The sequence below is a fragment of the Taudactylus pleione genome, unplaced genomic scaffold (genome assembly GCF_031769625.1).
Source record: "Taudactylus pleione unplaced genomic scaffold, aTauple2 ptg000268l, whole genome shotgun sequence".
Taxonomy (NCBI): domain Eukaryota; kingdom Metazoa; phylum Chordata; class Amphibia; order Anura; family Myobatrachidae; genus Taudactylus; species Taudactylus pleione.
In genome coordinates, this window is record NW_028284670.1 from 2,506,073 (window position 1) to 2,522,960 (window position 16,888).

The following is a 16,888-nucleotide window of genomic DNA, read 5'->3' on the forward strand; positions in this document are numbered from 1 at the left end:
AATTTCACCCTCCGTAATCCTCAAAAACGTCTTAATGGACACATTCGTGGATTGGGGGTCAAAATTACCAGGTTTTTTTTATGGACTATGTCTGATATGAAGTGCTCTGACTTTCGGGTTATTCGCACCAGCGATGGAATGCATGCTGCCCGGGAAGCGGAAACAGCACTATGAGGACGGTATTTAAGAGACCGGCGGGTGTCAGGTAAGTGTGATTCTATTCTTGGGGACTTGTACCTGTTATCCACTTTACTTTTGAGACTTAACTGCTTCAGAGAGGTCCGTTTGGGGACCAAAATGTTGCCTGTATGTAAGCCTACTTGATATTTGAACATTAAATATGCTGCAAATATTTGGTAAATGCAATCTCTTCAACATATAATTATGCTGGTGAATTTTGGATTCTGGAGACAGTTGATGTGCACCCCACTGATGTGAAGGGACTTATTGATGTGAGTGCTGAACTTTGGAAGTATATATATATACAGTCAGGTCCATAAATATTGGGACATTGACATAATTTTCAGATTTTGGCCTCTATTCACCACCACAATGGTTTTGAAATGAAACAAACAAGATATGCTTTAACTGCTGACTTTCAGATTTAATTTGAGGGTAATTACATCCAAATCGGGTGAACGGTGTAGGAATTACAACAGTTTCAATATGTGCCTCCAACTTTTTAAGGGGCCAAAAGTAATGGGACTATCAACTCAAAAGCTATTTCATGGACATGTGTGGGCTATTCCCTCGTTATTTCATTATCAGTTAAGCAGGTAAAAGGTCTGGAGTTGATTCTAGGTGTGACATTTGCATTTGGAATCAGTTGCTGTCAACTCTCAATATGAGATCAAAAGAGCTGTCACTATCAGTGAAGCAAGCCATCATTAGGCTGAAAAATCAAAACAAACCCATCAGAGAGATAGCAAAAACATTAGGTGTGGCCAAATCAACTGTTTGGAACATTCTTAAAAAGAAAGAACACACCAGAAAGCTCAGCAACAACAAAAGACCTGAAGACCACAGAATACAACTGTGGTGGATAACAAAAGAATTATTTCCCTGGTGAAGAAAAACCCCTTAACAACAGTTGGCCAAATCAAGAACACTCTCCAGGAGGTAGATGTATATGTGTCAAAGTCAACAATCAAGAGAAGACTTCACAAGAGTGAATAGAGAGGGTTCACCACAAGATGCAAACCATTGGTGAGCCACAAAAACTGGAAGACCAGAGTAGAGTTTGCCAAACAACATCTAAAAAAGCCATTACAGTTCTGGAACAACATCCTATGGACAGATGAGACAAAGATCAACTGGAACCAGAGTGATGGGAAGAGAAGAGAAGGAAAGGAACTGCTCATGATCCAAAACATACCACCTCATCAGTGAAGCATGGTGGTGGTAGTGTCATGGCGTGGGCATGTATGGCTGCCAAAGGAACTGGTTCCTTTGTATTTATTGATGATGTGACTGCTGAAAAAAGCAGCAGAATGAATTCTGAAGTGTTTCGGGCAATATTATATGCTCATATTCAGTCAAATGCTTCAGAACTCATTGGACGGCGCTTCACAGTGCAGATGGACAATGACCCGAAGCATACTGCAAAAGCAACCAAAGAGTTTTTTAAGGCTAAAAGTGGAATGTTATGCAATGGCCAAGTCAATCCCCTGACCTGAATCCGATTGAGCATGCATTTCACTTGATGAAGACAAAACTGAAGGGAAAATGCCCCAAGAACAAGCAGGAACTGAAGACATTTGCAGTAGAGGCCTGGCAGACCATCACCAGGGATGAAACCCAGCGTCTGGTGATGTCTATGCGTTTCAGACTTCAGGCTGTAATTGCCTGCAAAGGATTTGCAACAAAGTATTAAAAAGTGAAAGTTAGATTTAGGATTGTTTAGTTTGTCCCATTACTTTTGGCCCCTTAAAAAGTGGGAGGCACATATACAAACCGTTGTAATTCCTACGCCGTTCACCTGATTTGGATGTAATTACCCTCAAATTAAATCTGAGAGTCTGCAGTTAAAGCACATCTTGTTTGTTTCATTTCAAAACCATTGTGGTGGTGAATAGAGGCCAAAATCTGAAAATTCTGTCAATGTCCCAATATTTATGGATCTGACTGTATATATATATACCATTTAGATATTATGCTGCAGCATGTTCTTACAGCTGCCAATGGGGTGATCACAGTGCATATCTCCTGCACAGGATATACTTGGAGTGGTATACATTTTCAAACACAATACAATCTATACATAAGAACATAGTAGTTCACAAGGATATGTATCCCAGTATTGTTACAGTCTGTTCCACCTTATTACCTCAACTTTACACAGTTCACACAAAACTTACAATTATTCTATCTATACCTATACTCAAACAATTAGTCTCTTTACCGATTGACCAGAATACAATAAATTATGTGAAACTCAACCTAATGTATTTTTCTAAAGATTTTAATCCTACGAGCAGAACCCTGCTAAAAGGTGGCATTTCAAAGTTTCTGATTATTAGTGTTTTTGCCTGCAGAATAAAACTAGCAATGCTTCTATGTGCAAAAATAAAAAATAAACATCTGATAAAACAAACCTGGAATTGCACTTAATAGTATTGCTTTTTTATTATATATGGGTACATATGGAGATACTGTAGTAAATAAACCCCATGGTCTGTTCATCCCCAGTCTGGTTTTATTGTTGTGCTTAAACCCAATGACACAGCATGTTCGGATGTATAAATGCAGTATTATTATTATTATTATTATTATTATTATTATTATTATTATTATTATTATCATTATTATTATTATTATTATTATTATTATTATTATTTGTTTATATAGTACCACAATGGTTTTGCAATGTCTGAAAATGTAAATAATCAGAACCAATGCACACAAAATAATAGAAACAAAATGTCAAAAGCTTACAGTACAAAACATTAAAATACAAGCCATATAAACATTATTACATATCACAATACCCACAAAAATAGCTCTGACTGTTAAACCCAAAGTGTTAGTGCTGTTGTGGGTAGTGGGTGGGAGATTATGGCGTAAGTGAAGGTGGTATAAATTAGGGAGGAAAATAAACACATGAGCTAAGAAGGCCCTGCTCTTGAGAGCTTACTATCTATAGGGGAGGTCAGACAGGGGTGACAGAGGGGGAAAGAGACAGTGAGAATGGTGGATACAGTACACCAGAATTTTAGCATTATAAGATAAGAGATAGTGTTGACCATATGTTTGCTTTAAATTAAAAACAATTGACAAAATTGATTACAATTTAATATAGAGAATTTCTGCAGAAGCAGATTTACTTATAGCTAAAGATAAATATTTCTGTGAACTGCAATGCTTGTTTTGATGGCGATGGATGTTGTAAGGGAATATCCATAATTCAAGTGGCAGCATCAGATATGCTGTATCTTCATTGTATACTGCCAATTTCATGCAGAAGTACAGTATCACAAGTTACTTTAATGAAGATTTTTTTCCATTATTTTCTTTTTGCATAGTGTTACTTTTACATGATAATTAAATGTAAATGAGCAAGCTGTGTATATATGATGATGAATGCATTAATTCTCTTTGTGTTTCTTTTTCATATTTATCATCGTTGCATATGTGAATTAAAGTGTTTTATTTTATCAAAAGCTTCCTTAAAATCTTGGTTTCTGAAAGTATATATTATTGGATTAAGCATTGGTGTTATCACAGTGTAAAACGCAGACAGCACTTTGCTTATTATCCCTAACTGTCTTGTTGGAAACACATAAACAGCTATTAATGTCCCATAAAAGATGGAAACCACGATCAGGTGAGAGCTGCAGGTGGAGAAGGCATTCTGTCTCCCAGTAAATGATGGTATCCTCAGAACAGTAAAGACAATGTACACATATGACATCACAATAATTGTAAAGGGAATAATAGTGGCTAAAGTACTTGTTATGAAAGTCTGGATATGGATTATGGAGGTATCAGAGCAGGAAAGCTGCAAAATGGGTTCAAAGTCACAATAGAAATGGTCAATAATATTTGGACCACAGACATGCAAACTACACATAGGTATAACATTGACTAATATCATTAGAAAACTCACTATCCAAATAATAATAATAGACTTCATACAAAATGTGTGACTTATTATAGAAACATAGTGCAAAGGGTTACAGATGGCAATATACCGATCATAAGACATCACTGACAGAAGACACTCTGAGGTGACAAAAAAAGAAAATTGAATGAAGCATTCAGAAACAGACATAGAGCAGCCGTCATATAGCACAATGTGAAGCAGGTTAGGGAGAATATCTGTAGTCAGTATTATGTCACATAACGATAGCTGTGTAATGAAGAAGTACATGGGATTATGGAGATTTTTGCTCAGTAGAAATAAGATCATGATTAGGAGGTTTCCAGAAATGGACACTAAGTAAATTATGGACAAAAGTAAAAACAGAGGAATTGTAATGTTGTGAAGATTTGGAAACCCCACAAGTATGAATGATGTGATATTGTTCTTTAATGTTACCTGTAAAAGAAACATAAATCACCACATTTTTAAATGTCTTAGTGGCTGATGCCCCCAAACCTCATAATTTAGAAGGAGTTTCAGGTAAACATGTAAGGATATATAATCATTTGCATATTATGAAATTAATCTTAAACTAAATAAAACTAACTGGATAATGAGCTATAGCAACCATCAATAAAACAAAAATGGGAGTCAAACCCTCATTACTAGTACAATATGCTACCAATATAGGCCCCACTCACCCAACTCCCTTATCACACAAGATCTCCTTTCAGGTTGTACCCAAGACTCCCATGCAGGATGTATATATGATTTATATAATCTAATGCACCCACTAGTCCTGTGTTTTGTGCTAAACATTCAAATGTCATTCACACCAAGCACGCCAACCAACACTCACTAAAGAGCAAGTGGGTAGGAAAATCTATAAGGACAAACAGGCCATAGACTTCCAGTTTCATCTTAAGTAACCTCACCAAGTCACCATGCCCCATCAACCCATAGTTTCCATTATAGAAGCACACTCCCAGCTTAACCCCTTTCACTATAAATAGCACTTTTGTCATTTCAGGGGCCCAGAATCAGGGCTTAATGTCCCCAGTCCACTTTTGCCTTCTGTTATTCTAAACACCGAAGTGGTTAAGTCCCCAAACATCACAACTTATAACTATAATATAAAGAAAGACAATGAGACATGAATTTGGATAGTAATTTAGAAAAGTTATGCATTTGCATATAATAAAATTAAAAAAGAAATAAAAGCGGACCAAACATGAGGAAAGAGATAATGCCAGGATCATGAGAGTTGATTAAAACAAAAAATAGGGTTACACACTCAACCCTTGCCCAAAATACTACAAAAATGAGGGCCCAATATGAAAATGGACCCCCAATGCAGTTGTTATCCAAGACTCCCATTGTATCTCTTTGATCTACATTAATTACACCTCCAGTTCCCATCAAATGCACCCACTGGCCATTTTCGCTATGTTACCACCAAGCATGATTCCAGCCAGAAGTGTAGTCAACCTGCAGGAAAACTCAAACCTCATCTAAAATATTCCAGCATGCCAAACCCCTTTAAATATGCTGCTTAACAAGAATTTTAAGTCCTTCATTGGATAAATGGAACTAACTAGGCCAATGCAAGTGTGCATAGCAGTAACAGGGCATATGATGCCAGACTATTGATCCACCAAGATTTGAGACAAATTACCCCACAGATGTATTGTGCTTATTTCTAAGATATTTTTAAGCCTTTCTGTATAGTTCCTATTCACATAATAAGTCAACATATTACACTGTACCAGGACCCTGGACTGGACACTGCTAAACCTGGTGTAGAACTATCAGACCACCACAGATTTACCCAACCAGCAATCAGACAGTCACTGAAGGTCCTTCTTTGTTGCACAAATTAAATTAACAGACTTGTGGTGGCCCAGATCATTTCATTCCAGATGTGCCACCAACAAATCAAGCCTACTAAAATGAGCCTTGTTTCACAATAAACATGCTCTCAAACCCAAGCAAGAAATACCATATACCTTAAAGCATCACACACAACCAGCCCCTGTGAAAATAGATTAATCCCTGTCAGCCTGAACACTGAAAACATGTAGGAATAGCAGACTATTTGAATTAACACATATTGTGGGTAAAAAACACATCTGTAAAAAGGAAGCAATAGAGAAAACCAGTGATAACAGACCATAATCAAAACACAAGCCACACAACACAAAATAAGCACCCTAGTTATAGAGTGGAAGGTAAAAGGGACTAGTCCTGTAAAGGTAAAAACATGAAAAAACTCCAAGACACCACAAACCACTCAGGGTCTCAATAAGTAAAGACTGGCAAATATCACTTTACATTCCCATAGTAACTGGGACAAACAGACAAGCCCAAGGTTAAACAAAGCAAGGAGATCCAGCTACAAGGCAATCAGTGCAAATGGAACACTTACAAATACCCAAACCTCAATGGCCCAGATCCTAAATACTATGAACAGGCAATCCAGCCAATGTGGAAAGAATGTATGCCATATTAAAAACTACTGCATGCGCATATCATTTCAACACAACCCAAAGCTGAAATTTGGATAATGGAGTATAATCTATCTGAAAAAGCCAAGGGCCAAAGTAGGGGGCTGCACCTGGAGATGCCAAAATGTCAACTGAACCAGACAAATAGAAGTGATTCAAAGCCCACTGCAGAAACTACAGTAATCCATCTTGGGAGATCTTACAAAAAAAAAACAATGGGGCCAAACAAAATTTCCTAGGATAGCAATTAGGAGTCCACCAACAAGGTTGTCACCTCATAATGCTCCAAATTGGCAATGGAATAAACAAAAAAAGGTGCACCTCATGAGAGTCATCAACTATCTCCAGGAAATCCTTTATCCAAACAGCCTCCCTGCACCACTGTAAAAAGAATGACATCCCAGCTATTGTCCTGGCAACAAATGCTCTAGATCAGCTATTTTATGCAGTCTCCAAATAAAAGCAGAACATCTTTTATGATTTCCAACCTTATCTGGCAGAGATCCGTCTTCTCTAAACAAAATCAACTCATTCCAAGATTACTAATATGTCTCCACCAATCCATCTATTCTGCTGGACTGCCATATAAATCAAGGTTATAAGTCTCATTCCAAATCAGGATGATGTGCCAGAGAGTTGAAAAAAACCCAATCAAAGCCTGAGTATTAACAGTTGTAAATAGCTGACAAGGAACACAATAATCAAAGCTAGGCAACAAAAAATAAGCATGCAAATAACCAAACAAACTGTGCTAATTAGAAACACACTACTAGATTGTAAGATGGCAGAAATATATAACAACAGTCAGGGCTTCTTATATGGAAAAATTAATAATTTAATCACATTTGATACATTTGTCCACAAATCACATTAATTTAAAAATAGCAATGTAATTAATAATATCCATGGTTATATAGATATCTCAATAATAATGACCTAATAAGGTACTTTGTAGGGCCTTCTGGAATAGATACATATATGACTCTAATAGGCTGGTGTTTGATCCATAAAGAAATGAGTCCAAAGGTAAGTGGAAATCCATGTGGAATGGAATATAAAAGAAGCATATAGTTCCTTTTAAGACAGAAATGATGAGCTGATATAAAATGTCTTATCCCACATCCTGTATAATTAACACTCTTTGGCCCGTTTGAGTTATCCGGAGATAAGTGAGTGGCGTTCTGAGCCGGGAAACGCTGCACCAGCAGTCTCTCTGTCTCCCATTCTTGAACACCTGATAAAGAAATCTGAGACGATACTGCATCTGCCAGATAGACAATCACTGAGAAGCACCATAGAAAGCTACTTGAATCCAGATAAATTGGAGAAAGCCTCTCACTTAGCCTTTTTCTCTGCCCAGGGAATTTCCAGCAGACATGGCTATGATTGGATGGGTACACTCATTATAGGAAACTGGTAGGATGTAAGGGGCATTGACCACTTGAACGTACCACCCATTCTGAACAGCAAAAGCTCTAAGATAAGGGAATGGTAATAGGTGAACTAGTGCCATCCAAGCACAATAAAAGTGATGACTAGACTGCACCTCAGTAGATTGCTGATATAGCTGTGTGACATCCAGCCACACCTCCATGTACTTGCACCCAAACTCAATCACCTCACTGCCATCCTGCTTGTGCCTGAACTGCTCATCCATTACCCACTGCATGTCACATGGAACTTCTTATAAAGGCCATGTGCAAAGTGCAGGTACTATAGCTTATGATGTTCAAAGTCTCAACATGATGGGTCTCAATACACAGTAGCAGGCATCCAAACTTTCACATTCTTCATTTCCATTTTGCATTTTTTTTCTATAATCACTGAGTGAAAACCAGTCAATATAGCTGACTACCCTAATCTTTGCATAGACACCAGAATTCAAACTGTGCAAAGCAACTGTATTTGTGCAATGGACCACCCCTACCTGTCCCCAGCTACTGTACTGTGCACCCTGTTGGCCAATTGCTAATGATGGCACTGCCTGGCTCTCTTGGTAGCCCACTCCCTAGACAAAAAAAAGGAATCACTATCACTGGAGGATACAGACATATCCCCAACATCAAGGCTCCCAAGCTAATCTTTCAGCTGCATCTGAAATCTGCACCCAAATCCTGGAGGTCCATGGATCAATTAACCTACATTTGTGACATTAGGCAAGCTAGAAACACCAGGAATTGACATAGGTTAGGAGATGAGAGTAAACAAAACCAACAGCAGGGACAGAGAACAGGAAAATAACATAAAGAAAAGCAAGGAAAGCAGAAATTGAGAAAAGAAAGTGAAAAGAGGAAAAAACATTGACAAGAAAAAGTCAGAAACACAGATTTACTATAAGAACAGAATAAAGAACAAGAAAAATAGCAAAACAGGTACATGAATACAAACAAACCAATGCAAATACTGTGAAACTAATACTTATAACAATCCTAAAGGGCAAACAGGCCTTAGTCCCCTTCCCTTGTGCATATTATTGTTGTTAATTCAGGGACCAAACCTTAGGATTCAATGTCCTTGGGGACTGTTCACAGTAACCTTCTGTAAGTTTGTTATCTTCATTGCACTGTATAGAGGTATTATAGGCAATTACATGTGGATGGACAGATATTTTCCCTTTGCACAATTATGCCCTCTTGCCCATTTTTCACACAAAAGCAGTTTGTCCACATTCCCAACTTCCCAATCTAACCATGGAAAATAGTTTTGTCCTTACTTTTGAAACTTTGTAGTAAATATGAAAAAAAAAGAAAGCACTTTAATATCCAACCTACTAGCGCTCTATAACAATTCCTAGTAACCATGTAAAATGTTCAGTTTTGTCTAAAATACAACTAATACTACTAAACTCATTTACAGCTTATTGTAAAATAATGATGAGAATGAGAGTACATCAGGACACCCCTTATAACATACATTGTGACTGTTTTGCTTACATGTGTCACACTGGAGGTTTATGTCTGTGTATCCTGACAGGTTCTTCTATATATGACTTTATGCAAATGCCACTGAAAAGTTCTTTCCCGGGGTAAACTCATGCATATGAATGTGTAAGTACTGTGATGCCCACTGTAAGCATCCATAGATGCCGAAATACAGTAACGGTTGGCTCCTCTTTGCCATTAAAAGTTTCACCTGCCCAATGGTAGGTGCAGTTATTCCATCCATGTATGGCCTCCTGTATAAGCAGTTGGGCATCTGTGTAAGCAAGCACTTTAAGTGATATACCTCGTACACACCGATACGATGTACAACCTCTGTGTGTGCACTAAGCCAACTCCCTGTCACATTTCTAAGACATTTCTGAGATTGTGCGTCCTCCGTGAGCCTCAAACATGACCCTAACTCTGCGGGCATGCTATCTGGATGCATGCGCAGTGCCACATAGAGGTAATCACTCCACTGGTTCTGACATCAACAGTGCCTGCAACTAAGAATCAGGCCCACAGAGTGTTTTAAAGATTTTAATAAATGCGTAGGAATATGCCAAACACGTACCTTTAGCTGTTGTTGGGTGACTTCAAAATCCATGTTTTAAGATGCGCAGACAGAGAGGCAGAGTCACCCCAAAATATCAGCCATGGCAGAGGCAGGGACATACAGCTGCATTAAATGGACTTTTACTTGGAAGGGAGAAACCTTCAACACATTTGAATAAAATAAGATGAATTCTAAGTTATTCAATCAACAATATTAACAACATACTGGATTATTGATATTACAGTAAAAAAAAGTCACTACATGGTTAATTTGACATTTGATTTGGTCCCACTGAAGGTTGCATGTGTTTCTATTACCAAGGAGAAGAGTAAGTCTAGATGGTATAAGAGGTCAGGTATTGAGCAGTTTCCTTCACACAAGACTTCTTGAATTTGTCTTTTACATACAGTAGCCTCTGTTACAGCAATTGATGTTGAGCAATGACTTTATGCATTGCCCTTACAGCCGGCTCTCTCAATCACTGCGTGCATTGATTTTATGGTCCCACCATATTTGGTTAACTTTTAGGTTGTTTACAGTGTTGAATAAACAAGTTAAACTTTGCAGCTCTTATCTAATATATAACTTACATGTACAGTATGCTATACTGTATGTCCCGTACACATGTCACTTACACTTTAATAAATATGTGCATATTGGTACCTCTATAACTCTCAGTTGCTTGCTATTGCACATGGCTGGCTTCTCCACCTTCCTGTGACAATACTCTGACTATGCTCATTTATAACTGTCCCACTTTTACTGGTATTTTTTTTACTTTTTTACAATCCGGATTGTGCAGTTTCAGCATCTTTGTCTCTCAGAGCAGCTCTCTTATTTTCCACCAACATCTCCTCTCCATCACCCATCTGCTTCTCAGAACCTTCTGACAAGCCAGCTCCTCAGCACTGATTGCTCATCCTCATACACTGTATCTCTTGATCTCTTTCTAGACTTACGGTGCACACACACATAACGATTTTGTAACCAACGATTTTCTGTCATATTTTCCCTTGAAATAGTGAACGATTTTATTGAAGTGTAATGAGCGATTTTTTGAACGATGAACGAATAATGTTCCTTCCCTTAATGAAAATCATCATTGTGGACAGTCTGAAATGGACGATGAATGATAACTACAAACTACAAATGGGAGTGCGCATTTGTGATTATCGTTCATCGTTATAACTCATAAACTGAACAATTTTTTGAACGATTTAATGATAATGACGTTGTTATCGACAAATCTCTCAAAAAATCGTTACGTGTGTATGCACCTTTATTCTTTAGATAACATGGTGTCATGGTAACAGCTTAACTTCTCAAAGTGGGGTATTACATACAGCTATGTATATTCACACTAATATAATCACATGTAATTGCAAACTGCTTTGTCTAATTGCATTGATACAGTATCTGTAATTCTGAGGGGAAGATCCTGCTAGATTGTAACATACTTATGACTTCATCAGCAAACTACAGTATCTCATTGCTTTACTACAAATCACAACCAAAGTTCTATACTGGTGTTTGATATGTGCATATATTATGTCATTTACACTACAGTAGATTTTGTATCCATTTTACAACAAAGGTAAAGCTACTGTATAAAGATATCCGATCCTGTAATCACCCCACAGATGTCAGTTTCTTGTCTACAGCATCAATGAAGCAGGAATTGTACTGTATATTCTGACTGTTCCGGCTGTGCTGCACATTCTTGGTATAAAGTACTGTACCGATATATGGTTGCTCCTCACCTTAGCAACTTGAGGAACTGCTAGCAGCTGCATGTCTAGGGATATTGATGTGCTCTTTTCTGACAATATTTGCTGGAAGGAATCATGACAAACATCAATATAAATCTACCAGTTCTGTCCATTCAGTGCAGCACAATTATCCTCATCACAAACTAAAGTCATTTTATACATGAGTATGGAGAGTGTCAAAGGTCCGGCAATTCCATAGAGAATTCAATATGAGCCTCTTTTTAATGTGTGTAATTATTATAAACACAACTTGTCTCCAGAGGTTTTATATTTATATACAATGTACATGAGGTGTGTGATGCATATTCATTGTAGATAAATATATAGAAGTAACCTATTATGATCAAAATTGTACTTTGTGTCCTGTTAGTGCACAAGAAGACAGAACTCACGTTAAGTTTGACAAATTATTTTGTAAAGAGGCGTGCCATAATTTAAAATAATATAGATTTTTTTGTAAAGCACTGCGGGATATGTGTGTATGATATAAATAACTGGTGATACATAAATAAATAATAGATTTTTTTGTGACAATGGACAGTATTTATAAATGTATTCTAAAGGAACCCAATCCTTAGGGAAATATATATCAGGTCTACCTACTAATAAAGGTCAGGGTCATACATAACTGTATAGAAATATAAAGTAAAGAACAAACGTTCAAGAAGTAAAAAAAATAACAAAAAAGGTCTTTACGATTGGAGGAAAGGTCTTTAAGGTAAGCAGTGGGGTTCATATAGAATTGGGCTTACTGTATGTCTAGTTTTAAGGATTTTTTATTCTGCATTTGCACACAAACAATGTTCACGCATTTCTCCATATACAGGAACTGTAGCACTTTACACTTATGGCTCTGTGCTCTAGGATAGAAGGAATGGGAGGAAAGGGGCTGTTTAAACTCCAGATAATTATAATTGTGTTATACATTAAGATATAACTGAACATGCAATGGTATGGATTGCTTAAAATATACATAGAAGGATGTTTTAATTGTAACAATGATAGAAAGATAAGAGTTAATGTGTTTGCAGGTAGAGATTATAAAGAGAGGGAGTATTACAGGCTTGGCTTACTCTGACATGCTGAACTCTCTTCAGTTTTATGGATATGTATTGGAGTTCCTGTATACTCTTGGGTTTGTTGCACTTTCTGCGCTGGTAAATTGTATCCATATGACTGGATTTTTTCTCCTATACAAATACTGTGCTCTCATTTCCCCATTGTATCTTCTGTATGTTATATGGTTACCACCACCGATAACTAGTGCATTATACCACCACCGATAACTAGTGCATTATACCACCACCGATAACTAGTGCATTATACCACCACCGATAACTAGTGCATTATACCACCACCGATAACTAGTGCATTATACCACCACCGATAACTAGTGCATTATACCACCACCGATAACTAGTGCATTATACCACCACCGATAACTAGTGCATTATACCACCACCGATAACTAGTGCATTATACCACCACCGATAACTAGTGCATTATACCACCACCGATAACTAGTGCATTATACCACCACCGATAACTAGTGCATTATACCACCACCGATAACTAGTGCATTATACCACCACCGATAACTAGTGCATTATACCACCACCGATAACTAGTGCATTATACCACCACCGATAACTAGTGCATTATACCACCACCGATAACTAGTGCATTATACCACCACCGATAACTAGTGCATTATACCACCACCGATAACTAGTGCATTATACCACCACCGATAACTAGTGCATTATACCACCACCGATAACTAGTGCATTATACCACCACCGATAACTAGTGCATTATACCACCACCGATAACTAGTGCATTATACCACCACCGATAACTAGTGCATTATACCACCACCGATAACTAGTGCATTATACCACCACCGATAACTAGTGCATTATACCACCACCGATAACTAGTGCATTATACCACCACCGATAACTAGTGCATTATACCACCACCGATAACTAGTGCATTATACCACCACCGATAACTAGTGCATTATACCACCACCGATAACTAGTGCATTATACCACCACCGATAACTAGTGCATTATACCACCACCGATAACTAGTGCATTATACCACCACCGATAACTAGTGCATTATACCACCACCGATAACTAGTGCATTATACCACCACCGATAACTAGTGCATTATACCACCACCGATAACTAGTGCATTATACCACCACCGATAACTAGTGCATTATACCACCACCGATAACTAGTGCATTATACCACCACCGATAACTAGTGCATTATACCACCACCGATAACTAGTGCATTATACCACCACCGATAACTAGTGCATTATACCACCACCGATAACTAGTGCATTATACCACCACCGATAACTAGTGCATTATACCACCACCGATAACTAGTGCATTATACCACCACCGATAACTAGTGCATTATACCACCACCGATAACTAGTGCATTATACCACCACCGATAACTAGTGCATTATACCACCACCGATAACTAGTGCATTATACCACCACCGATAACTAGTGCATTATACCACCACCGATAACTAGTGCATTATACCACCACCGATAACTAGTGCATTATACCACCACCGATAACTAGTGCATTATACCACCACCGATAACTAGTGCATTATACCACCACCGATAACTAGTGCATTATACCACCACCGATAACTAGTGCATTATACCACCACCGATAACTAGTGCATTATACCACCACCGATAACTAGTGCATTATACCACCACCGATAACTAGTGCATTATACCACCACCGATAACTAGTGCATTATACCACCACCGATAACTAGTGCATTATACCACCACCGATAACTAGTGCATTATACCACCACCGATAACTAGTGCATTATACCACCACCGATAACTAGTGCATTATACCACCACCGATAACTAGTGCATTATACCACCACCGATAACTAGTGCATTATACCACCACCGATAACTAGTGCATTATACCACCACCGATAACTAGTGCATTATACCACCACCGATAACTAGTGCATTATACCACCACCGATAACTAGTGCATTATACCACCACCGATAACTAGTGCATTATACCACCACCGATAACTAGTGCATTATACCACCACCGATAACTAGTGCATTATACCACCACCGATAACTAGTGCATTATACCACCACCGATAACTAGTGCATTATACCACCACCGATAACTAGTGCATTATACCACCACCGATAACTAGTGCATTATACCACCACCGATAACTAGTGCATTATACCACCACCGATAACTAGTGCATTAAGTGCATTATACCACCACCGATAACTAGTGCATTATACCACCACCGATAACTAGTGCATTATACCACCACCGATAACTAGTGCATTATACCACCACCGATAACTAGTGCATTATACCACCACCGATAACTAGTGCATTATACCACCACCGATAACTAGTGCATTATACCACCACCGATAACTAGTGCATTATACCACCACCGATAACTAGTGCATTATACCACCACCGATAACTAGTGCATTATACCACCACCGATAACTAGTGCATTATACCACCACCGATAACTAGTGCATTATACCACCACCGATAACTAGTGCATTATACCACCACCGATAACTAGTGCATTATACCACCACCGATAACTAGTGCATTATACCACCACCGATAACTAGTGCATTATACCACCACCGATAACTAGTGCATTATACCACCACCGATAACTAGTGCATTATACCACCACCGATAACTAGTGCATTATACCACCACCGATAACTAGTGCATTATACCACCACCGATAACTAGTGCATTATACCACCACCGATAACTAGTGCATTATACCACCACCGATAACTAGTGCATTATACCACCACCGATAACTAGTGCATTATACCACCACCGATAACTAGTGCATTATACCACCACCGATAACTAGTGCATTATACCACCACCGATAACTAGTGCATTATACCACCACCGATAACTAGTGCATTATACCACCACCGATAACTAGTGCATTATACCACCACCGATAACTAGTGCATTATACCACCACCGATAACTAGTGCATTATACCACCACCGATAACTAGTGCATTATACCACCACCGATAACTAGTGCATTATACCACCACCGATAACTAGTGCATTATACCACCACCGATAACTAGTGCATTATACCACCACCGATAACTAGTGCATTATACCACCACCGATAACTAGTGCATTATACCACCACCGATAACTAGTGCATTATACCACCACCGATAACTAGTGCATTATACCACCACCGATAACTAGTGCATTATACCACCACCGATAACTAGTGCATTATACCACCACCGATAACTAGTGCATTATACCACCACCGATAACTAGTGCATTATACCACCACCGATAACTAGTGCATTATACCACCACCGATAACTAGTGCATTATACCACCACCGATAACTAGTGCATTATACCACCACCGATAACTAGTGCATTATACCACCACCGATAACTAGTGCATTATACCACCACCGATAACTAGTGCATTATACCACCACCGATAACTAGTGCATTATACCACCACCGATAACTAGTGCATTATACCACCACCGATAACTAGTGCATTATACCACCACCGATAACTAGTGCATTATACCACCACCGATAACTAGTGCATTATACCACCACCGATAACTAGTGCATTATACCACCACCGATAACTAGTGCATTATACCCCACCGATAACTAGTGCATTATACCACCACCGATAACTAGTGCATTATACCACCACCGATAACTAGTGCATTATACCACCACCGATAACTAGTGCATTATACCACCACCGATAACTAGTGCATTATACCACCACCGATAACTAGTGCATTATACCACCACCGATAACTAGTGCATTATACCACCACCGATAACTAGTGCATTATACCACCACCGATAACTAGTGCATTATACCACCACCGATAACTAGTGCATTATACCACCACCGATAACTAGTGCATTATACCACCACCGATAACTAGTGCATTATACCACCA

At 38.4% G+C, this 16,888-nt stretch overlaps 1 protein-coding gene across 1 annotated transcript; it reads right to left on the minus strand.

Annotated features, from left to right (window-relative positions):
- Positions 1 to 3,616: 3,616 nt before the first annotated feature.
- LOC148513867 (olfactory receptor 6C1-like) lies at positions 3,617 to 10,113 on the minus strand. The gene is made up of 2 exons (XM_088481289.1): positions 10,081 to 10,113; positions 3,617 to 4,537 (listed from the first exon to the last, which is right to left on the minus strand). The coding sequence occupies exons 1-2, from the start codon at positions 10,111 to 10,113 to the stop codon at positions 3,617 to 3,619; spliced, it is 954 nt and encodes a 317-aa protein (XP_088337415.1).
- Positions 10,114 to 16,888: the final 6,775 nt, after the last annotated feature.

Coding starts and splice junctions, on each gene's coding strand:
- LOC148513867 (XM_088481289.1), bottom strand. CDS start 10,113: ATGGATTTTGAAGTCACCCAACAACAGCTAAAG. Junction 4,538..10,080: donor TCACCCAACAACAGCTAAAG/GTACGTGTTTGG, acceptor TTTCTTTTACAG/GTAACATTAAAGAACAATAT.